General features: G+C 43.6%; 1 protein-coding gene across 1 annotated transcript in view; it reads left to right on the forward strand.

The window, feature by feature from the left end:
• Nucleotides 1-1,855: 1,855 nt before the first annotated feature.
• Nucleotides 1,856-25,624, forward strand: part of LOC149980123 (uncharacterized) — a 28,234-nt gene continuing 4,465 nt past the window's right edge. Inside the window, exons 1-2 of the mRNA XM_090187313.1 lie at nucleotides 1,856-1,936; nucleotides 6,459-6,980. Coding sequence (XP_090043439.1) covers nucleotides 6,473-6,980 — 508 coding nt within the window. The 5' untranslated portion in view covers nucleotides 1,856-1,936; nucleotides 6,459-6,472. The remainder of the gene's footprint in view (nucleotides 1,937-6,458; nucleotides 6,981-25,624) is intronic.

Here is a 25,624-nt window from a genome sequence, read left to right on the forward strand (position 1 = left end):
GAGAAAACCTTATTTTATGCATAAGTATTTAAAACATAATCTTGTAATTTTTCTATCATATTCCTATGTTGATGTAAATAATATTTGTTGGTCCGTGGTGTGTAATGACGAGCAACCAGACGCTGCACTTGACACATTTAAGAAATTGCTTATCCCAGTTACTAATAAGCATGCATCCATTAATAAAATTACTGTAAAAACAGTTAAATCCCCTTGGATTGATGAGCAATTGAAAAAAGTTTATGGTTGAGAGGGATGTGGCAAAATGAATGGCAAATAAGTCTGGCTGCACAACCGATTGGCAAACGTACTGCAAATTGAGTAATCATGACTAAACTGAATAAAAAGAAGAATAAACTACACTATGAAACAAAGACAAATGACATGAAATAATGATAGTAAAAAGCTTTGGAGCATCTTAAATGAAATTTTGGGCAAAAAGGCAAACTCCGCTCCATTATTAATTGAATCAGATGTCTCATTCATCACAAAACCCACTGATATTTACTACTTTAATATTTTTTTCATTGGCAAGATTAGCAAACTTAGGCATGACACACCAGCAACAAATGCTGACACTACACATCCAAGTACATACAAGCATTGTAATTTTGAATTCCGTAAAGTAAGTTTGGAAGAGGTGAAAAAATGATTGTGGTCTATCAATAATGACAATCCACTGCGGTCTGACAACTTGGATGGAAAATTACTGAGGATAATAGCGGACGATATTGCCACTCCTATATACGTATATACCCCACAAGACATGCCACCAGAGGTTTCTTTACAGTCCCCAAGTCCAGAACAGACTATGGGAGGCGCACAGTACTACATAGAGTCATGACTACATGGAACTCTATTCCGCATCAAGTAACTCATGCAAGCAGTAAAGTTTGATTTAAAAAACAGATAAAAATATGCCTAATGGAACAGAGGGACTGTGAAGCAACAAAAAAAAAAGACACATGCATACAAACACAGGATAACATACACACTGTACACACACGTACACATGTAATTCTTTGTAATAGATATGTGGTAGTAGGGGCCTGAGGGGACACACTTAATGTGTTGTCAAATCTGTTATGAATGTATTGTAATGTTCTTAAAATGTATAACTGCCTTCATTTTGCTGGACCCCATGAAGAGTAGCTGCTGCCTTGGCAGTAACTAATGGGTATACATAATAAATACTGATACAAATTCTCTCATGTGTCAGAGGGAGAACAAATAACCTGTTGAGCTCAGCCTGATAGTACAGTTTGTCCTCTTTCAGGTCAAGTTTTGTGACTGAGTGTCATGATAATGGCACCAAAAATAAAAAGTTTGACTCAAAGGTTGGCATTCAGCATTCCATGTACGTATGTGGCATTGAAAGTATGACTCATGTCTCAAATACTGAGTTGATTCTGTATATATTATATATTATATATTATAGTACCGGTACTCTCTCTAGAGGGGATTAATGAAAAATACAAACCACACAGTGTGGTTGCTTTAAAATGATTACAAGATTTGAAAAGGGTGGCATGCTGCTCATCGTTTTCAGCCTCCAATGAAATGTATTGTGATTACTGGCTTGAATGTGCATTTAGGACAGTTGAATGCAAGCCATTTCAATCCACATATTGAAATTATGTTCAGATCCAATTAATAGATAGGAGTTTGTATATTGTGTTACTAGGCCTTCCGATAAACTGTGATTTTAGTTGAGAGTTTACAAAAAAACATCTTTACAAAATCGGATCAGGAGATTCTAGTGTTAAGTAGCCTTGGCTTTTTGCCCATGGAACTTTGGGGAGTGGTTAGGATACATTTTCACTCCGCAAATAGGGAACTTGACAGGCTAAAAGGGAAACAGTTGCTATAGAATTGTAACTCCATAGCAGCCTAGCCTACTATCACTTCACAAAACGTTTAATTGATTCACAAATAGGTAAGTTGTTCATTTAAATGATTTATTTGGCATCAATGTACAATTGTAAACCTGTCTTCTGGATAACGATGAATATAATGAAGTAAACTGGTAGGCTAAAGAATGGCTTGGTTGTTTTATTAGTTGGACAAGACGTTCAAGGTTTGCTCAAAAGACAATATCTTGCAATGATGCTTGACTGATTTAATACAACAAATCAAATCAAACTCAAATCACATGTTATTAGCCACATGCGCCGAATAAAACCGATGTCGACCTTACAGTGAAATGCTTACATACGAGCCCCCAATCAACAGTGCAATTTCAAAAAATACAGATAAGAATAAGAGATAAGAGTAACAAGAAATTTAAGAGCAGCAGTAAAATATATATGTATATATATACAGGTGGGTGCCGGTACAGAGTCAATGTGCGGGGTTTAGTTGAGGTAGTATGTACATGTAGGTACAGTTATTAAAGTGACTATGAGTAAATGACAACAGAGAGTGGCAGTGGTGTGGAGGGGGAGGGCAACGCAAAACATTGTCGGTAGCCATTTGATCAGGTGTTCAGGAGTCATATGGCTTGGGGGAAGAAGCTGTTCAGAAGTCTCTTGGACCTAGACTTGGCGTTCCGGCACTGCTTTCCGTGTGGTAGCAGAGTGAACAGTCTATGACTAGAGTGGCTGGAGTCTTTGACAATTTTTAGGGCTTTCCTCTGACACCGCCTGGTATAGAGGTCCTGGATGGCAGGAAGCTTGGCCCCAGTGATGTACTGAGCTGTTTACACTACCCTTGCAGTCGGAGGCCAATCAGCTGCCATACCAGGCAGTGATGCAACCAGTCAGGATGCTCTCTATGGTGCAGCTGTAGAACCTTTTGAGGATCTGAAGACCCATGCCAAATCTTTTCCGTCTCCTGAGGAGGAATATGTTTTGTCTTGCCCGCTTCACGACTGTCTTGGTGTGCATGGACCATGTTAGTTTGTTGGTGATGTGGACACCAACGAACTTGAAGCTCTCAATCTGCTCTACTGCAGCCCCGCCGATGAGAATGGGGACATGCTTGGTCCTCTTTTCCTGTAGTCCACAATAATTTCCTTTGTCTTGATCACGTTGAGGGAGAGGTTGTTGTCCTGGCACCACACGGCCAGGTCCCTGACCTCCCTATAGGCTGTCTCGTTGTTTTTGGTGATCAGGCGTACCACCGTTGTGTCATCGGGCAAATTTTATGATGGTGTTGGAGTTGTACCTGGCCGTGAAGTCATGAGTGAGCAGGGAGAACAGGAGGGGGCTGAGCACGCACCCCTGAGGGGCCTCTGTGTTGAGGATCATTGTGGCGGATGTGTTGTTACCTACACTTACCACCCGGGGGTGGCCCGTCAGCAAGTCCAGGATCCAGTTGCAAAGGAAGGTGTTTAGTCCCACTATGGTGTTGAACGCTGAGCTGTAGTCAATGAATAGCATTCACATACAGTTGAAGTCGGAAGTTTACATACACCTTAGCCAAATACATTTAAACTCAGTTTCTCACAATTCCTGACATTTAATCCTAGTAAAAATTCCCTGTATTAGGTCAGTTAGGATCACCACCTTATTTTAACAAATGTGAAATGTCAGAATAATAGTAGAGAGAATTATTTATTTCAGCTTTAATTTATTTCATCACATTCCCAGTGGGTCAGGAGTTAACATACACTCAATTAGTATTTGGTAGCATTGCCTTTAATATGTTAAACTTGGGTCAAACATGTTGGCTAGCCTTCCACAAGCTTCCCACAATAAGTTGGGTGAATTTTGGCCCATTCCTCCTGACAGAGCTGGTGTAACTGAGCCAGGTTTGTTGGCACCCTTGCTCGCACACGCTTTTTCAGTTCTGACCACAAATTTTCTATGGGATTGAGGTCAGGGCTTTGTGATTACTTTTTTGTCCTTAAGCCATTTTGCCACAAATGTGGAAGTATGCTTGGGGTCATTGTCCATTTGGAAGAAACATTTGCGACCAAGCTTTAGCTTCCTAACTGATGTCACGAGATGTTGCTTCAATATATGAACATAATTTTCCTCCCTCATGATGCCAACTATTTTGTGAAGTGCACCAGTCCCTCCTGCAAAACATGCACCCCCACAACATGAAGCTGCCACCCCCATGCTTCACGGTTGGGATGGTGTTCTTCAGCTTGCAAGCCTCCCCCTTTTTCCTCCAAACATAACGATTGTCATTATGGCCAAACAGTTCTATTTTTGTTTCATCAGACCAGAGGACATTTCTCCTAAAAGTATGATCTTTGTCCCCATGTGCAGTTGCAAACCGTAGTCTGTTTTTTATGGCGGTTTTCGAATAGTGGCTTCTTCCTTGCTGAGCGGCCTTTCAATTTATGTCGATATAGGACTCCTTTTACTGTGGATATAGATACTTTTGTACCTGTTTCCTCCAGCATCTTCACAAGGTTCTTTGCTGTTGTTCTGGGATTGATTTGCACTTTTCACACCAAAGTACGTTAATCTCTAGGAGACAGAACGCGTCTCCTTCCTGAGCGGCATGACCGCTGTATGGTCCCATGGTGTTTATACTTGCGTACTATTGTTTGTACAGATGAACCTGGTACCTTCAGGAATTTGGAAATTGCTCCCAAGGGTGAACCAGACTTGTGGAGGTCTACAACTTATTTTTCTGAGGTTTTGGCTGATTTCTTTTGATTTTCCCATGATGTCAAGCAAAGAAGGTGTTTGAAGGTAGGCCTTGAAATACATCCACAGGTACACCTCCAATTGACTCAAAGTATGTCAATTAGGCTATCAGAAGCTTCTAAAGCAATGACATAATTTTCTGGAATTTTCCAAGCTGTTTAAAGGCACAGTCAACTTAGTGTATGTAAACTTCTGACCCACTGGAATTGTGATATATTGAATTATAAGTGAAATAATCTGTCTGTAAACAATTGTTGGAAAAACTACTTGTGTCATCCACAAAGTAGATGTCCTAACCGACTTGCCAAAACTATAGTTTATTAACAAGAAATTTGTTGAAAAACGAGTTTTAATGACTCCAACCTAAGTGTATGTAAACTTCTGACGCAACTGTAGGTGTTCCATTTGTCCAGGTGGGAAATGGCAGTGTGGAGTGCAATACAGACCGCATCACCTGTGGATCTGTTGGGGTGGCATGCAAATTGGAGTGGGTCTAGAGTTTCTGGGATAATGGTGTTGATGTGAGTCATGACCAGCCTTTCAAAGCACTTCATGGCTACAGACGTGAGTGCTACGGGTCGGTAGTCATTTAGGAAGGTTACCTCAGTGTTATTGGGCACAGGCACTATGGTGGTCTGCTTAAAACATGTTGGTATTACAGAGTCGGACAGGGAGAGGTTGAACTTGCCAGTGAAGACACTTGTTAGTTGGTCAGCGCATGCTCGCAGTACACGTACTGGTAATCCGTCTGGCCCTGCGGCCTTGTGAATGTTAACCTGTCTAAAGGTCTTACATCAGATGCGGAGAGCGTGATCACACTGTCTTCCGGAACAGCTGGTGCTCTCATGCGTGTTTCAACACACTCTCACCATGTATTATAGTGCATATAACGTTTTCTGCTAGCTGTGAAGTCTGTATTGAAATGCAAATTCCTTGGCAGTCCTCTTGAGGACATCACCATTTAGGCTCAGAAGGTTGATCACCTGTTTAATGACGGCTAAAATATGAAAGGGAGAGGGGATTTTGTATTAGGATTTTTATTTATAATTATATGCGGATTAATAAATAGTAACCCAACGGGGATACATTCACACTACCCCACAGATCTAGCCTCAGATTACCATAACCCCAATACTGATCTGCCATTGATGATGAAAAACATCTCACCCTATTGAATTGTCTTCTGTCCAGTTACTAGGCTACCTGTTCCATAGGTCCACAATCCCTCAGTATATTTGCAGCCCACACCTTCAGTCTGCCCATAGTGTCCTGTTCTAGTCCTAGGCCCTACTGTATGTCTCATGCCCAGTTAGGCTCCTAGTCTCCAGCAGTTTGTGCCCTTAGTAGTAGCTGGCTATGAGTCCCTTGCCTTGTCAGGCCCTAGGCTTCCCGCCCTGCTAGGGTCTCAGCCACCTGACTTGGGGTACCCACCATTCACTGACTCGGTGGGCCTGCTGCCTTCAGGCATGTGAATCTGTGCCGGTACCTTCCTGGATGCATGGTCCCGAGAAATTATACTACTCCTCTAGTTTTACGGCCAGATGCAACTTGACTGTCCTGCTGTTGCCCACACATTTGGTTATATCCCTTTTATTGTTCAGATTTCCATTGAAGGGCAGATAGACAGAACAGCAAAAGGACCATAAGGGTGAAGTCCACCTCGAGTTAGAGTGTGTTTCTGTCGTGTTGAGAAGAGGATGCAACCATTTTCTCAAAGACCACTCTGTAGAGACAATGACAGAAAAGGTCCAAACAGTTAAATAAATGTTTCGCTCATAGTTTTTGACAAGAAAACCCACTCTTATTCTCTCTTATTCTCTCTCTCTCCATCTTTCCACCTTCCCTCCTTTCTAGAGTAAATCATAACCATGGAGACACTGAAAGAAATTGATCACCTTCAATCGTCTGGCTTTGGTAGACCCCGGCCTAGACACGGTCTTCATCTCCTTCACTGGTTCGCCCACGACTACGTCCAAATCAACATAAAGGGTGAAATGGTGACAGTGCGAAACCCCAAGAAGAAGGTGTTTGGCTTCCACCGTTTCTTTGACAACATAGAGGAGCATGATGGCCAGCGTAACCAACTGCTACCAGACCAGGGTTTACCGTACTACCAAGTGGGAAATCTGAAAGGCCCACGATCTAAGAACATGCCGGATTATGTCAGCCAAAACCACACGAGACAAAATGACGACAGCAACATAGACCGAATTATCATTAGCCTCAAGTCAGACCTGGTGTTGGACAGAATCTACGTGACCCAACATGATCATCACAGAGGTGCTTTTGACCCCCAGCGCACCTATCGCATCAGTAAGGGGTTGATCAGTATCATCCGTAATCTGGACCTGGATGAGCTCTTGGAAGAGACTGGATACTTTTAAGACTTTTCCCTCTGGCCAAGGGCACATAGACAGAGGCATCTTACGCATAATCTGATGGTCAAAATCAAGATCTTAAAATGAATTATTTTCTTTAAAATGTATAATAGGCATTTGTGTTTGCTAGACTCACGTAAGTTTCTAACTGACCAAGATCCATTTTATTTCAGTAACTTTAACTCAAGTCTAAGGCTGGGTTTCTTCTAAGCTTACACATGGAATTATTTTAAGATCGTCATACCAAGGATCATTTAGCTATTTAATTTGGACTTTTAGTACCCTTTTATGTATCAAAATATACAGTATATACTGAACAAAATTATAAACGCAACATGTAAAGTATTGTTCCCATGTTTTACGATGTGAAATCAAAGATCCCTGAAATGTTCCGTTTGCACAAAAAGCTTATTTCTCTCAAATGTTGTGCACACATTGTGCACAGGTGCACCTTGTGCTGGGAACAAAAAAGGCCCCTCTAAAATGTAGAGTCAGAGGTGTAAAAAGTACTCAATTGTCATACTTAAAGATAACTTAATAGAAAATGACTCAAGTAAAAGTAAATGTCACCTAGTAAAATACTCCTTGAGTAAGTCTAAAAGTATCTGGTTTTAAATATACTTAAGTATCAAAAGTAAATGGAATTGCTAAAATGTACTTAAGATTCAAATGTAAAAGTATAAATCCTTTCAAATTCCTTCTATTAAGCAAACTAGACAGGTTTTTCTTTATTGACGGATAGCAGGGGCACACTACAACACTCAGACATAATTTAGAAATGAAGCATTTGTGTTTAGTGAGTCTGCCAGATCAGAGGCAGTAGGGATGACCAGGGATGTTCTCTTGATAAGTGTGTGAACTGGAGCATTTTTCCTGTCAAAATGTAACGGTATTGTTGGGGAAATGTATGGAGTAAAAAGTACATTTATTTTCTTTGGGAATGTAGTGAAGTAAAAGTTGGCAAAAAATTGAATAGCAAAGTAAAGTACAGATACCCCAAACAACAACTTAAGTAGTACTTTAAAGACTTTTTGTTTCAGTACTTTACACCACTGTTTACAGTTTTGTCGCGCAACACAATGCCACAGATATCTCATGTTTTGAGGGAGCGTGCAAATGACATATTGAGGTATGTTCGCCAGAGAATTGAATGCTAATTTCTCTGCCATAAGCTGCCTCCAACGTCAATTTAGAGAATTTGGCAGTAGGTCCAACAGGCCTCACAACCACAGACCACGTGTAACCACGCCAGCCCAGGACCTCCACGTCCGGCTTCTTCACCTGCGGGATCGTCTGAGACCAGCCACCCTGACAGCTGATGATAGTAAAACAAATTTTTGCCCTCCCAGGCCCACCCATGGCCTGCCCAGTCATGTGAAATCCACAGATTAGGGCCTAATGAATTTATTTAAATCGACTGAGTTCCTTATATGAACTGTAACTCTGTAAAATCATTGAAATTGAAACTCTCCTTGATGAAAGGTGGATATCGACGAGGGGAGGATACTCTTCCTTTCACCTACAAATGACATCTCCTTGACCACTTATCAGTTTCCAGGTCACGGAGGAAAGAGGACTGAGGAGAGAGGGTGGAGGACAGACATTGTTTTCCAAATGGGAAAAGACTTTTGTGTCGATTCTACACACTTGCCCCAAAGTATGCACTTGCACTTGGATTTCAAAGCATTGGGTTGGTGTTAGCATTGGCTGGAGAGGGTTTCCATCATTATCAAATCCATCAGGACTCTAGAGACCATAACAGAACAGTGTTCCTCAATCCATTCCCGGGGGACCCTTCTTCTTCAATGAGGTTTAATTGCGGTTGGCATCCAATAAATGTTGCATTACCGCCACCTACTAGACTGGAGTATAACTCCCTTATAATTTGCTTAATAAATAACTAATATTAAAACGAATACAAATATAATTAACCTACCATCTAACACTACACTCACACATTTTTTTACATTTATTTATTCATAAATAAATACCATACTCCACTATTTCAATCTATTTCGTCTTCAGCCCAAGAGCCTGAAAGGATGGGACACCACCACTTAACACACCCTGTAACTCTTCTGAATTCAAATCTCGCACACCCAAATCCCTCTCTGCAGCTGCCACCACAACCTCTATTTTCTGCTAATTACATTCCATCCCTGCAATACAGTTGATAACCATCGCAAATAAATGCCAATAATACAATCTTACTGAAACATATATTACTTGTTGGTTTATCCCTCTGTACTGGTACAGATCTACGACTCACACAACTCCTCTCAGGATCCCTTCCCCTTGACCCATCTTCCTTCCGGGGGACCACCAGAGAGTGCACATTTTTTTGTTTTAACCCACCACTACCAAAACTGTGTCTAATCAGGAACTTGAATCATTGATTGGTTAATTATTTGTATTTCTTTCTGGAAAATACAAAATGTTTAATGTATCAATAAGATCACTCTCACCCTTCTCTCATAGCCCTGAGAGACATGCAAGCGACCAAGAATTCTTGTTTCAAATAACATGAAAACATCAACATACTTTGAACAACAGCCGTGTGAGTTTTGTCAAAGTGTAGGATTTTGTTTTCCTACAATACTCTGTACTTATTACATCTGCTCCTGCCACGCCCTCTACAGCTCATCCAGTGTCTCCTTGACCTGCCTCCACTCCTGCAGTGCTCTTTCCCTCTCTCAGTGTGTGTGTGTGTGTGTGTGTGTGTGTGTGTGTGTGTGTGTGTGTGTGTGTGTGTGTGTGTGTGTGTGTGTGTGTGTGTGTGTGTGATTGTGTGGGTGGAGACAGGTGTGCTGGGGTCAGAGCAGATCCCCACCAGCTGCAACCTGTTCCATAATCAAGACCTCTACAAATACTCAGCCCTGCCACTTCCACTAGCCAGATTGTAATCTCTTCTCAGTCAGTCTATGTTTCTAGCTGATTAGATGCTGTTGTGCCTGTTTTCCCTTGCCTGACGCTGTTTTCCTCTCCACTACAGTTCTGCCCGCTCTGACTGGTTGCTGTCTCCAGTCTGAAGTCTCGTCAGTCCTGCAACTCTGTCCTGGATCCCCCAATCTACGGCTACCTTGGATTCCCCTCCGGACCTGCTTACCATGTCCCAATACCTCTCGCTCCAACCTCAGCCTCCGCACCTGGTTTCCCACAGCTCGCCTGAGCTTCCCCTGGCCTGCACTCAATCTTCCCGCTGTGTTTCAATAAATACCTTGGTTACCTCATCCCAATCTCCTCGTCTGAGTCTGCTCTTGGGTTCACCTGTTACGCGTGACCGTACTGTTTGATCATTACATGAAATCAAACCTTATTTACGTGGAATGTTATACAAACGTAAATAAATCACACATATATTTATCTGAAATATACAACATGAATGATCCAGAGTTACTTTGGCCTTTGTCCTTTTCCTGCCAATCTCCTGACAGAAGATCTGTCTTAATTGTATTTCCTTTTTTCTAATTCCTCCTGTTTTCTTTATTTGTGGATGTTCAATATATGACTTTCAAGGTACAATTTGTTCAAAATATCCTGCTGTCACCACAGCTAAATGGTTTCTTTCCAGTACTTGTATGTCTGCACGTGCAAAAGGCTCCTCGAGTCCGAAGCTTTTCCTTCCCTCAGACACCACAGCTAAATGGTTTCTCTCCAGTACTTGTATGTCTGCACGTGCGTAAGGCTCCTCGAGTCCGAAGCTTTTCCTTCCCTCAGACACCACAGCTAAATGGTTTCTCTCCTGTGTGAGTCAGTAAATGTTATGTTCCTCTTTCTGTTGAAGCTTGTGGCCGTATGGAAAAAAATGAGAGAGCAGCGACACAACATCCATATGGAGAACATGGCCTCCCCAGTAAAATCAATCTGCTCCGTGTGTGGGATCGAGCCAGAGATGATATGGTGGGGCTGAGATAATATTTTGCTCTGACTGTGTGGTGTCTCTCTCTCTCTGTCTCTCTGTCTCTCTGAATCATATTTCCACCCACAACTTACTAAATCATTGAAACCAAGGCCAAACTCTAAACCAATTCTCTTCCTCTTTAGGACGGTCAATTTAAAAGGAGCCTTCCATTTGCTTTCAAATGACACTGGATGTGGAGAGATGGCCATAAGTGTTCTCTCCACAGTAGACTTCTGAGGGTATTTGATATTGTAATATCTTACAGTAAACAAAAACCTTTCAACTTGATCTCTACATAACCTTTTTAGTGTTTTTTAAAATGTTATTACGCGACAAGTTCAAGGCAATTTTGTTCGCGTTTTCAAGTGATATACACAGAGTGAACAAAACATTAAGAACACCTGCTTTTTCCATGACATCGACTGACCAGGTCAATCAAGGTGAAATCTATGATCCCTTATTGATAAATACACATGAATCAGTGTAAATGAATGGGAGGAGACAGGTTAAAGAAGGAATTATAAGCCTTGAGACAATTGAGACATGGATTGTGTATGTGTGCCATTCAGAGGGTGAATGCTCAATATTTGGAAGGTGTTCCTAATGTCTGGTATACTCAGTGTATACCCATTGATTATGGCTTGTGCCTTAATTGTAGTAGCATCACTGTGTTATGCTATCGTAACTAAAGCAATAAGAGTCTATTACTGGATGTAGTCGTTGGGATAGTTTTTGTTGTCATGGGAGGCTTTAAAACAAATTATGTGGCTGGCCACCCCTTTACAACTTGGAAGGCATGGTTTTGATGATTTCAAAAGTGATCAAGACAGTTTCAGTAAGAGATTGTCCTCCAACAACTAATTTAAAGGTGAAATCATTGAAAGAGAAAATCTAAAACCTACGTTTTGAGTTACAGCAGCTGACAATCTGCAACGGATGTTGTTTATTTAAAGCATAACGCACCAATCCACTCAGTGGCCTTGGGGTTAGTGTCGGCCATGAGACTGGAAGGTTGAGTTCGATCCCCAGTTTATTCATACCAAAGATTCTCAAAAGTGGGACCAAATGCATCTCTGCTTGAAACTCCGCATTAAGCAGACAGATTCGATGTAAGGCATTGTGATAGACTAGCTTCCTGTCCAGGGGGTATACGTGTGTATCAAGTTGCTTCATGCTACTGAAACAGGAAATAGGCTTCTGCCTTATGGGCTGTTATGACTGGGACAAGGCATATTATAATGCACCCAGAGGTAATGTTTTTTCCCATACATTTTTCATCAAACCTAAACTTCTTAAGCTTGTTGATTATCTTTATTACGTGAAATGCAAAATTTTCAACGTTATTGACACCAATTCAAATCAAATCAAAATCAAATCAAATTTATTTATATAGCCCTTCGTACATCAGCTGATATCTCAAAGTGCTGTACAGAAACCCAGCCTAAAACCCCAAACAGCAAGCAATGCAGGTGTAGAAGCACGGTGGCTAGGAAAAACTCCCTAGAAAGGCCAAAACCTAGGAAGAAACCTAGAGAGGAACCAGGCTATGTGGGGTGGCCAGTCCTCTTCTGGCTGTGCCGGGTGGAGATTATAACAGAACATGGCCAAGATGTTCAAATGTTCATAAATGACCAGCATGGTCGAATAATAATAAGGCAGAACAGTTGAAACTGGAGCAGCAGCACAGTCAGGTGGACTGGGGACAGCAAGGAGTCATCATGTCAGGTATTCCTGGGGCATGGTCCTAGGGCTCAGGTCCTCCGAGAGAGAGAAAGAAAGAGAGAAGGAGAGAATTAGAGAACGCACACTTAGATTCACACAGGACACCGAATAGGACAGGAGAAGTACTCCAGATATAACAAACTGACCCGAGCCCCCCGACACATAAACTACTGCAGCATAAATACTGGAGGCTGAGACAGGATGGGTCAGGAGACACTGTGGCCCCATCCGAGGACACCCCCGGACAGGGCCAAACAGGAAGGATATAACCCCACCCACTTTGCCAAAGCACAGCCCCCACACCACTAGAGGGATATCTTCAACCACCAACTTACCATCCTGAGACAAGGCTGAGTATAGCCCACAAAGACCTCCGCCACGGCACAACCCAAAGGGGGGGCGCCAACCCAGACAGGATGACCACATCAGTGAATCAACCCACTCAGGTGACGCACCCCCTCCAGGGACGGCATGAGAGAGCCCCAGTAAGCCAGTGACTCTGCCCCTGTAATAGGGTTAGAGGCAGAGAATCCCAGTGGAAAGAGGGGAACCGGCCAGGCAGAGACAGCAAGGGCGGTTCGTTGCTCCAGAGCCTTTCCGTTCACCTTCCCACTCCTGGGCCAGACTACACTCAATCATATGACCTACTGAAGAGATGAGTCTTCAGTAGAGACTTGAAGGTTGAGACCGAGTTTGCGTCTCTGACATGGGTAGGCAGACCGTTCCATAAAAATGGAGCTCTATAGGAGAAAGCCCTGCCTCCAGCTGTTTGCTTAGAAATTCTAGGGACAATTAGGAAGCCTGCGTCTTGTGACCGTAGCGTACGTGTAGGTATGTACGGAAGGACCAAATCAGAGAGATAGGTAGGAGCAAGCCCATGTAATGCTTTGTAGGTTAGCAGTAAAACCTTGAAATCAGCCCTTGCTTTGACAGGAAGCCAGTGTAGAGAGGCTAGCACTGGAGTAATATGATCAAATTTTTTGGTTCTAGTCAGGATTCTAGCAGCCGTATTTAGCACTAACTGAAGTTTATTTAGTGCTTTATCCGGGTAGCCGGAAAGTAGAGCATTGCAGTAGTCTAACCTAGAAGTGACAAAGGCATGGATTAATTTTTCTGCATCATTTTTGGACAGAAAGTTTCTGATTTTTGCAATGTTACGTAGATGGAAAAAAGCTGTCCTTGAAATGGTCTTGATATGTTCTTCAAAAGAAAGATCAGGGTCCAGAGTAACGCCGAGGTCCTTCACAGTTTTATTTGAGATGACTGTACAACCATTAAGATTAATTGTCAGATTCAACAGAAGATCTCTTTGTTTCTTGGGACCTAGAACAAGCATCTCTGTTTTGTCTGAGTTTAAAAGTAGAAAGTTTGCAGCCATCCACTTCCTTATGTCTGAAACACATGCTTCTAGCAAGGGCAATTTTGGGGCTTCACCATGTTTCATTGAAATGTACAGATGTGTGTCATCCGCATAGCAGTGAAAGTTAACATTATGTTTTCGAATAACATCCCCAAGAGGTAAAATATATAGTGAAAACAATAGTGGTTCTAAAACGGAACCTTGAGGAACACCGAAATTTACAGTTGATTTGTCAGAGGACAAACCATTCACAGAGACAAACTGATATCTTTCCGACATATAAGATCTAAACCAGGCCAGAACTTGTCCGTGTAGACCAATTTGGGCTTCCAATCTCTCCAAAAGAATGTGGTGATCGATGGTATCAAAAGCAGCACTAAGGTCTAGGAGCACGAGGACAGATGCAGAGCCTCGGTCCGATGCCATTAAAATGTAATTTACCACCTTCACAAGTGCCGTCTCAGTGCTATGATGGGGTCTAAAACCAGACTGAAGCATTTTGTATACATTGTTTGTCTTCAGGAAGGCAGTGAGTTGTTGCGCAACAGCCTTTTCTAAAATGTTTGAGAGGAATGGAAGATTCGATATAGGCCGATAGTTTTTTCTATTTTCTGGGTCAAGGTTTGGCTTTTTCAAGAGAGGCTTTATTACTGCCACTTTTAGTGAGTTTGGTACACATCCGGTGGATAGAGAGCCGTTTATTATGTTCAACATAGGAGGGCCAAGCACAGGAAGCAGCTCTTTCAGTAGTTTAGTTGGAATAGGGTCCAGTATGCAGCTTGAAGGTTTAGAGGCCATGATTATTTTCATCATTGTGTCAAGAGATATAGTACTAAAACACTTGAGCGTCTCTCTTGATCCTAGGTCCTGGCAGAGTTGTGCAGACTCAGGACAACTGAGCTTTGAAGGAATACGCAGATTTAAGGAGGAGTCCGTAATTTGCTTTCTAATAATCATAATCTTTTCCTCAAAGAAGTTCATGAATTTATCACTGCTAAAGTGAAAGTCATCCTCTCTTGGGGAATGCTGCTTTTTAGTTAGCTTTGCGACAGTATCAAAAAGGAATTTTGGATTGTTCTTATTTTCCTCAATTAAGTTAGAAAAATAGGATGATCGAGCAGCAGTAAGGGCTCTTCGGTACTGCACAGTACTGTCTTTCCAAGCTAGTCGGAAGACTTCCAGTTTGGTGTGGCGCCATTTCCGTTTCAATTTTCTGGAAGCTTGCTTCAGAGCTCGGGTATTTTCTGTGTACCAGGGAGCTAGTTTCTTATGATACATGTTTTTAGTTTTTAGGGGTGTAACTGCATCTAGGGTATTGTGCAAGGTTAAATTGAGTTCCTCAGTTAGGTGGTTAACTGATTTTTGTCCTCTGGCGTCCTTGGGTAGACAGAGGGAATCTGGAAGGACATCAAGGAATCTTTGTGTTGTCTGTGAATTTATAGCACGACTTTTGATGATCCTTGGTTGGGGTCTGAGCAGATTATTTGTTGCAATTGCAAACGTAATAAAATGGTGGTCCGATAGTCCAGGATTATGAGGAAAAATATTAAGATCCACAACATTTATTCCATGGGACAAAACTAGGTCCAGCGTATCACCAATTGATGGTGAAACTGAGTTCCCGACTGCGGATTGTACCGTTACGCATCACAGATACGTCAAAGAAAACAATTGATATTTGCAGTGAGAAATGTGTAGCTTTTGCTCCATTTTGTGAACAGTTTATTTGTGAATTTTCAATGGAACTTTTTAGAACTATTTTTCTTCTTTCAGGCCGAGTTCATGATCTGCAAGTAGAGCTCTACCAGTGTGAGCCGGAAGCAGTCATTGGTCAGGTACATGAGCCGGAAGCAGTGTCATTGGTCAGGTACATGAGCCGGAAGCAGTGTCATTGGTCAGGTACATGCTCTGGAAGCAGTGTCATTGGTCAGGTACATGCTCTGGTCTTGCACACCCCGCCAGCCTCAGACTGCAGTTGTCTATTCACTACACAAGCAGATAACCAGATAACCTGCAGCTTGAGAGTGGTGTTTCACTGAGGGCCATATGCCTGTCATTCAATTTTCCTCATAGGACACTAAGTAATCCCTTTTATAATCTGATTCTATAATGTGTCTACTTTGTCTGCAAAGGTTCATAACCAAATTCCTGTTTTGATAAACAGATCTGTCATAGAAGCCAAGCGCTACTTATATGTGAAGATGCATTTGCTGCATGTGTTGATGTCCTACTCTGATGGAATGCAGTAATGAATCAAGAGTGCCTTTAAGTAACTCTGTTCCATCATTTCAGGGAAGAGACTTGTATACTGCCCGAATGTAATATGCACTGCATCTTAACAAGAACTTCCACTTCCATTTGTCACGTTCTGACCTTTATTTCCTTTGTTTTGTATTTATTTAGTATGGTCAGGGCGTGAGTTGGGGTGGGCAGTCTATGTTTGTTTTTCTATGATTTGGGTATTTCTATGTTTCGGCCTAGTATGGTTCTCAATCAGAGGCAGGTGTCATTAGTTCTCTCTGATTGAGAATCATACTTAGGTAGCCTGGGTTTCACTGTGTGTTTGTGGGTGATTGTTCCTGTCTCTGTGTTTTGCACCGGATAGGGCTGTTTTTGGTTTTCCACGTTTATTGTTTTGTAGTGTTCGTGTTTATCGTTTTTTATTAAACATTAATCAATATACAGTGCCTTGCGAAAGTATTCGGCCCCCTTGAACTTTGCAACCTTTTGCCACATTTCAGGCTTCAAACATAAAGATATAAAACTTTATTTTTTTGTGAAGAATCAACAACAAGTGGGACACAATCATGAAGTGGAACGACATTTATTGGATATTTCAAACTTTTTTAACAAATCAAAAACTGAAAAATTGGGCGTGCAAAATTATTCAGCCCCTTTACTTTCAGTGCAGCAAACTCTCTCCAGAAGTTCAGTGAGGATCTCTGAATGATCCAATGTTGACCTAAATGACTAATGATGATAAATACAATCCACCTGTGTGTAATCAAGTCTCCGTATAAATGCACCTGCACTGTGATAGTCTCAGAGGTCCGTTAAAAGCGCAGAGAGCATCATGAAGAACAAGGAACACACCAGGCAGGTCCGAGATACTGTTGTGAAGAAGTTTAAAGCCGGATTTGGATACAAAAAGATTTCCCAAGCTTTAAACATCCCAAGGAGCAATGTGCAAGCGATAATATTGAAATGGAAGGTGTATCAGACCACTGCAAATCTACCAAGACCTGGCCGTCCCTCTAAACTTTCAGCTCATACAAGGAGAAGACTGATCAGAGATGCAGCCAAGAGGCCCATGATCACTCTGGATGAACTGCAGAGATCTACAGCTGAGGTGGGAGACTCTGTCCATAGGACAACAATCAGTCGTATATTGCACAAATCTGGCCTTTATGGAAGAGTGGCAAGAAGAAAGCCATTTCTTAAAGATATCCATAAAAAGTGTTGTTTAAAGTTTGCCACAAGCCACCTGGGAGACACACCAAACATGTGGAAGAAGGTGCTCTGGTCAGATGAAACCAAAATTGAACTTTTTGGCAACAATGCAAAACGTTATGTTTGGCGTAAAACAGCTCATCACCCTGAACACACCATCCCTACTGTCAAACATGGTGGTGGCAGCATCATGGTTTGGGCCTGCTTTTCTTCAGCAGGGACAGGGAAGATGGTTAAAATTGATGGGAACATGGATGGAGCCAAATACAGGACCATTCTGGAAGAAAACCTGATGGAGTCTGCAAAAGACCTGAGACTGGGACGGAGATTTGTCTTCCAACAAGACAATGATCCAAAACATAAAGCAAAATCTACAATGGAATGGTTCAAAAATAAACATATCCAGGTGTTAGAATGGCCAAGTCAAAGTCCAGACCTGAATCCAATCGAGAATCTGTGGAAAGAACTGAAAACTGCTGTTCACAAATGCTCTCCATCCAACCTCACTGAGCTCGAGCTGTTTTGCAAGGTGGAATGGGAAAAAATGTCAGTCTCTCGATGTGCAAAACTGATAGAGACATACCCCAAGCGACTTACAGCTGTAATCGCAGCAAAAGGTGGCGCTACAAAGTATTAACTTAAGGGGGCTGAATAATTTTGCACGCCCAATTTTTCAGTTTTTGATTTGTTAAAAAAGTTTGAAATATCCAATAAATGTCGCTCCACTTCATGATTGTGTCCCACTTGTTGTTGATTCTTCACAAAAAAATACAGTTTTATATCTTTATGTTTGAAGCCTGAAATGTGGCAAAAGGTCGCAAAGTTCAAGGGGGCCGAATACTTTCGCAAGGCACTGTACCTCCTACCCCTGGGTGAGATCAGGCAACATCACAAAGTTCACTTCCACTGCTATGCTGATGACTCCCAGCTCTACCTCTCCACCAAACCCACTCTCCCTCCCACCTCCCTCGTCAGCTGTCTTCACGACATCCAGAGCTGGATGAGCATGAACCTCCTCAAAGTCAACAGCAACAAGACAGAGGTCATGCTCATCTGCTCCAATCCTTTCTCTCCAAGCATCCCCACAGATTGTTTCCCGGTCCCTCTGTGAACACAAGTCAAAATCCTCGGTGTCTCCCTGGATAGTTCCCTCTCTTTCGAACCCCACATGAAAACCAGCACCCGGACAGCATTCTTCCATCTACTCAATATCTCCAGGCTCCGCCCCTCACTGTCACACTCCAGCACCAAAACCCTCATCCATGCCGCCGTTACGTCCCGACTGAAATACTGTAACACTCTCCTCACCAGATCCCCCACCAAACTCAGCAATTGACTCCTAATGGTTCTGAACTCTCCAGAATCCACACCGGATCAACTAAACACATCAAACCAATCCTTATCAATCTACACTGGATCCACCTACCTCTCTGATCTTCTCCCAGTCTATGACCCCCCCCTCCCCTGCTCCCTCTGCTCCTCCTCTGATGGTCTCCTTACCCTAAATCGGGTTTGTATCCTCTTTCCAACCCCCCCTCCTCCTCTATTTATCTGTCCTGTTTTGTCTGGTCATTTGATTTGAGATCGTTTAGATTTTATATTGCCCTGTTGATTGATGCACTTGATTTATCTGGGAGAGAAAAAACACACCAAAAAAAAGAATGTCGTTGGCCAGTTAATATCATTGTTTAAATAATACTTGGGGTGGAAATTAAATATGAATTACATAGTTGTGGCAAAGCGTAGGAGCGTTTGTCACAAATTAAGTGGTAAACTGTTACCAAATCACCCAACAATGAGAGTTCTTTCGAACAGGACAGTACCTGTGTGTTTGTTTCTCCGTCCCGGTACACGAATCGGGTTCTCGGTAGGTCCAGGTCCAAACGCCAACAGGTAAGTCCAAAACAATCCAGCTCATACACGGTAAATCCAGCCAATCTCTATTGTCTCTTTCTCTATTGTTCATAGATCCTTCCAGCACTCTCTCTTCCTCTTCCTGGTTTTTCTTGACCCTTTATCTGTGGGTCGGCTCCACCTTCTGAAGGTTCCCCTTGCTTCTGGGACTTGTAGTTTTGGCGGTCGGCCATTTTGTGATCTGTAGTTCTGACAGGGGTGGCCATTTTAGTGATCGGGCAGAGCCCGTTTATTAGTTCTGCTCTCACATATCTGCCATTTATCACTCGACCCCCTTCTTTGCCACACATCTCTCCCCCTAGATCCGACCCCCTAGGTCGGGCTACCGCAGCAAAATATGCGTGCATGCGGGATAACCCATCCACGTTTCCCATTTCCTTCCCTGCTCTGTGTTTCAAGTCAAAATGAAACGGTTGGAGACTCAAAAACCACCGCATCACCCGAGCGTTCTTCTCTTTAGCCCTATGCATCCAGGTGAGTGGGGCATGGTCACTGATGAGGGTGAAGTGGCGCCCCAGCAGGTAGTATTTCAGGCTTTCTAGAGCCCACTTTACTGCCAGCGCCTCTTTCTCAACGACTGAGTAGTTGGTTTCCCGTGGTTCCAGCTTCCTGCTTAAAAATAGGATGGGGATAGCCTCTTGGGATAGCACTGCTCCCAAGCCGACCTCTGAGGCATCCGTCTGAACCACAAACTCTCTCTCAAAGTCGGGTACCACCAGCACTGGATTACAGCAGAGAGCCTCCTGTAATGTCCTAAATGCTTTGGTGGCCCTTTCATCCCATTTGACCATGTTTGGCCCTCTGGCTCTAGTCATGTCGGTAAGTGGGGCGGCCACTGTGGCATAACTTGGGATGAACTTCCGGTAGTAACCGGTCAGCCCTAGGAAGGCTCGAACCTGCCTCTTATTTACTGGTTTCGGCCATTCTCTAATTGCCTTCACCTTCTTACTTTGGGGTTTGATTAACCCTCTTCCCACAGTGTACCCCAGATACTCTGTTTCCTCTAACCCCACATAACACTTGGCAGGGTTTGCCGTGAGCCCTGCCTTTCTAAGGGCGTCTAACACTGCCTGTACCCGGGGTAAGTGGGATTCCCAATCTGGTCTGTAGATCCCCACGTCATCTAAATAAGCTGCGACGTATGCTTTGTGCGGTTTTAGGACTTTGTCCATGAGCCGTTGAAAGGTGGCTGGGGCCCCGTGTAAGCCGAATGGCATGACGGTGTATTGAAACCGTCAGGTGTTGCAAAGGCTGTCTTTTCTTTGGCCCTGGGGGTCAGAGGAATTTGCCAGTACCCTTTTGTCAGATCAAGGGTCGTAATGTACCGAGCATTACCAATTTTCTCCAGTAGTTCATCTACTCGGGGCATGGGGTAGGCATCAAACTTTGAGATTTCATTTACCTTCCGAAAGTCGTTACAGAACCGCAAAGACCCATCGGGCTTGGAGACCATCACAATTGGTCTAGACCACTCACTATGTGACTCTTCGATCACTCCAGCTGTCAACATTTTCTCCGTCTCTGCTCTAATCGCGGCCTGTCGAGCCTCGGGTACCCGATATGGCCTCATGCTCACTTTTCTCCCTGGTAGGGAAACGATATCATGAGCCGTAACCTCAGTTCGGCCAGGTACCTCTGAAAACACATCTCTGTTTTTCTGGATCAGGGTCTTTACTTCCTGTACTTGTGCTGGGGACAGAGTGGGTGAAATATTTACTTTGGCTGTCTCCTGAGTGTGTGTGGGGTATGTGACCATTAGTGTTTCTCTCTCCATGCTTTTAACAGGTTTATGTGATAAATCTGTTCCTGGGGCCGTCGACCTGGCTGTCGGATCCGATAATTGACTTCTCCTATTCTCTCCAGTACTTCATATGGTCCTTTCCATGTGGCTAGTAGTTTACACTCTACCGTGGGGATCAGCACTAACACCTTATCTCTCGGTTGAAATTCCCTCAGGGTAGCCTGCTGGTTATAAGTGTGCCGCTGGTGCTCCTGTGCTTGTCTCATGTGCTCTCTGACGATGGGCATGACTGTGGCTATCCTGTCTTGCATTGCCGTGACGTGCTCTATGACACTAGTATACGGGGTGGATTGGTGCTCCCAGGTTTCCCGGGCGATGTCTAAGATTCCCCGGGGATGTCTCCCATATACCAGCTCAAAGGGAGAAAACCCCAGCGAGGCTTGAGGAACCTCTCTAATGGCAAACATCAGATACGGCAACATGCAATCCCAGTTTTTCCCATCCTTATCGATTACCTTCCTGAGCATTGACTTCAGGGTCCGGTTGAATCTCTCAACCAGCCCGTCCGTCTGAGGATGGTAAACCGATGTCCTCAACTGTTTCACCTGCCACAGTTTACAAAGGTCCGCCATAAAGGGGGTCCCCTGGTTGGTAAGGATCTCCTTTGGAACCCCTACCCTGGTGAACAAGAGCACTAATTCCTTTGCGATATTTTTGGAAGCCATCGTCCGAAGGGGAAGGGCTTCTGGGTAGCGAGTGGCATAATCTCGAATGACCAGAATGTATTGGTGCCCTCTGGCGGATTTGGGTAGTGGGCCCACTAAATCCATCGCTATCCTCTCAAATGGCGTTTCGATTATGGGGAGTCGCACTAACGGGCTTCTAACAGCTGGTCGGGGAGCTGTTAACTGGCACTCCGGGCACTCTCCACAATGCCGAGCCACTTCATCTTGAATTCCTGGCCAGTAAAACCTCCTTACAATCCGGTCTCGGGTTTTATCGATACCAAGGTGTCCACCCAGAATGTGCCCATGAGCTAGATCCAGTACTGTCCTCCGGTACCGGGTGGGAACCAACAACTGTTCCACCACATCAACCCCTATTTTTGAGACTCTGTACACCAAACCCTTTTTCATGATGAAGTGGGGAAAACTATTAGGCATCATCCCAACATTTATGGGAGTACCATCTACGACCTGCACATCTGCTCTGGCTTGCTGCAGGGTTGGATCCTGGTTTTGGGCCGTCCCAAAATTAGTCAAGGACCCTGCCAGGTCTGCTGGTTCTAGATCGTCATCCTCTGAATTCAGATCGACCCCAGCCCCACTAGTACCGGGCTGTTCGTTATCAGCGAGGTTTGCCACTTCATCCTCCTCCTCCCCTACTAGCACTTGTGATGTTGTCCCCTGGGAGACCCCTTTTCTTGGCTTTGGTTGAAGGTCCCATGCTTCTTCCTGCTTGGTCAGGGTTGTTGGCTTCTCAAATATGCCATTCTTGTTGCCTAACTTTGCAAAGTTAGGAAAGTCTCTACCCAATATTACATCATATGGCATCTTTGGGACCACGCCGACCTCATAATCCAGCAGACCGTCCTCTGTTTGTATGCTCACTAAGGCCGTGGGGTACAGACGGGTATCCCCATGAATGCATGTAACACTGATATCCTGTCTTGTATCCAGTTTATGATTCGGCACTAGGCTTGCAACGACCGGGGTTAGCATACTGCCGGAATCCAGCAGTGCTTCCACCTCTTTCCCTTCAACCTTCACCCTGCACATATGTTTGTTTCTTGATCTTTCAAGTATAGTGGTTACAACAGGACATGCATAACGTATATCATCTTCATTTTCACAGAGGTTACATTGCAGTGGCTCTTCTTTAATAGGGCAGTAGGCTGCAATATGTCCTGGTTGATTACAATTTTAACAGATAATAGGGGTTTGGGGGGAAGGCCCCCTCGACACCCAGTCCCGGTTTTCGTTTTTTCACTTAGTGTCTCGGCCTGATTCTGATTCTTTCCTCATGGCCCCACGCTGCTCTCTTCCCCCTCCATATGTTGGGACAGCCTTACCCTGTCCGCTGGTTCGCCCAGGCCTGGGGAACGGGAATCTTTCCTCTTGTGCCTGCTCAGCTTTTCCTGCCGTACAATACCGTTCAACCAGGCCCACGAGATGGTCGGCGGAAAGTACCTCGTTCTGGCCAACCCATCGTCTCACTTCTTGGGGTAGACCTCGCTGAAACTGGTTGAGTACGATGGTCTCGACGATCTCAGCGGATGACCGGGTCTCTGGTCGCAACCATTTCCATGCCAGGTGAATCAAGTCGAGGGGTTGTCCCGGTCGGTAGGACCATTGGTGGAAGCGGTGTGCCCTCACGGTATCAGTCACTCCCAGTCTAGTCAGGATCTCTCCCTTTAGTTTATCGTAATCCTGTGCATCTTTCAACTCCAGGTTGAAATACGCTTTTTGAGCGTCCCCTGCCAGGTATGGTGCCAGAAGCCCTGCCCATTCTTCTTTCGGCCACTTCTCCCTCTCTGCCGTCCTTTCGAAGGTGGTAAGATATGCTTCCACATCATCCTGTGCTGTCATTTTTTGAAGAAAATGATTGGCCCGCCTCTGGGTATTTGCAGCTGGTAATTGAGCCCCAATTTGGTCCGCTAGCCCCTTTAGGCCTTCTCTTAACTCCCGGGTGTTTCTCTCTTGCTCTTCTCTGAGCAGCTGGTTGGTGCGGTGCTGGACCTGTAACGTGTACTGATACATTCGCATTGCATCCTGATGAACGATTTGTTGAGCTCTAGTTGCCTCTTGTTGGGCGGCCGCCGCTTGTAACAGGGCCTGTATGGCTCCCTCCATACTCATTTTCCTGAGAAACTGTCCTAACCAAACAAAGCCACAAAAAAAACCTGACTCCCCTTTGGAGTGCTGACTGAACATTTTTATTTTTCTTCTACCTGTGGTATGGTTAGTCCATGCCCGCATTCTCCACCACGTGTGGCAAACCTCTTCAAGGTTAGGAGCGTTTGTCACAAATTAAGTGGTAAACTGTCATCAAATCACCCAACAATGAGAGTTCTTTCGAACAGGACAGTACCTGTGTGTTTGTTTCTCCGTCCCGGTACACGAATCGGGTTCTCGGTAGGTCCAGGTCCAAACGCCTACAGGTAAGTCCAAAACAATCCAGCTCATACACGGTAAATCCAGCCAATCTCTATTGTCTCTTTCTCTATTGTTCATAGATCCTTCCAGCACTCTCTCTTTCTCTTCCTGGTTTTTCTTGACCCTTTATCTGTGGGTCGGCTCCACCTTCTGAGGGTTCCCCTTGCTTATGGGACTTGTAGTTTTGGTCGGTCGGCCATTTTGTGATCTGTAGTTCTGACAGGGGTGGCCATTTTAGTGATCGGGCAGAGCCCGTTAATTAGTTCTGCTCTCACATATCTGCCATTTATCACTCGACCCCCTTCTTTGCCACAATAGTATAATGTTAATTTGACACACTATGCTGTTTTTACTTAGAGAATTGTCTATTATGTTATGTTAGTATTTTTACTGATACAAGCTTGTCGTGTGACTTAGTCATACGTCTAGATGTACAGATAAGAGCCCTTTGGGACACGACTGCAGTTTGTGACATTCTGTTTTATCAATCGACAAGAATTCAGATGTGTGGAAACATGCTGGAGGGAACAGACAACGGTGGCAACGTCAACTATCTTAATCTGCGTAGACAAAACTGTTGTTTGAAAGAATCTGTAGTCTCTCTTCCTGTAGAATTTCTCTGACATGCTCTTCCTTTTACAACTCCCTTTAAAAAAATATCCATCAGGATATTTTATAGAAAAATATATTATATTTTTGGGACAAAAAAGGATTATTGTGGAAAGACGCATCATGAAATGGAGAGAGTAATTCTCCACATGTCACATCAGATTGTAGGACGACATGTTTGATGTTGGAATACACGTTCATCTGAGAATACATACCTTTCCCTTTCAGCACCTCTTCGCAAAACACGTTTTTAGAAAGACACACTGCGCTTATAACCAGCAGCTTTGCAAATTTGGGTGTTGCAGGAGGCGTTAAGTAAACGCCCATAGTTACCAATCCCAGTTGTGTAATTTGAAAGGCAAGCATTGTCATTAGATGTAGCTCAACTAAAAACATTCAAGCATAACACTGTCTAACTTCTGTGTTGATAAAATGAAGTTTATAGTCCTGGAATTAAACATGATTTTACACTGTTGCCTTATTCTGCTAAACAGGTTATTCGTTGTCACACTGACACATGAATGATTCAGGGCAGGCAATGCAAAATATGTTGTTTGCATTACCTTCCCTGAGGCATTGATTCTCTCATGTGTCCGTGTGACAACGAAGAACCTGTTAGTACAGTTTGTCCTCTTTCAGGTCAAGTTTTGTGACTGTGTGACATGGAAATGGCACAAGATTTTAAATTATTGAAACAAAAGGTTGGCATTCAGCATTCCATGTACCTCTTACGTCAGAGACATCTCTGAATCTAAAGAATATGTGGCATTGAAAGTATGACTCATGTCTT

This window comes from Oncorhynchus mykiss, chromosome 10 (genome assembly GCF_057628025.1).
Source record: "Oncorhynchus mykiss isolate SJ-2025 chromosome 10, ASM5762802v1, whole genome shotgun sequence".
Classification (NCBI taxonomy): Eukaryota; Metazoa; Chordata; class Actinopteri; order Salmoniformes; family Salmonidae; genus Oncorhynchus; species Oncorhynchus mykiss.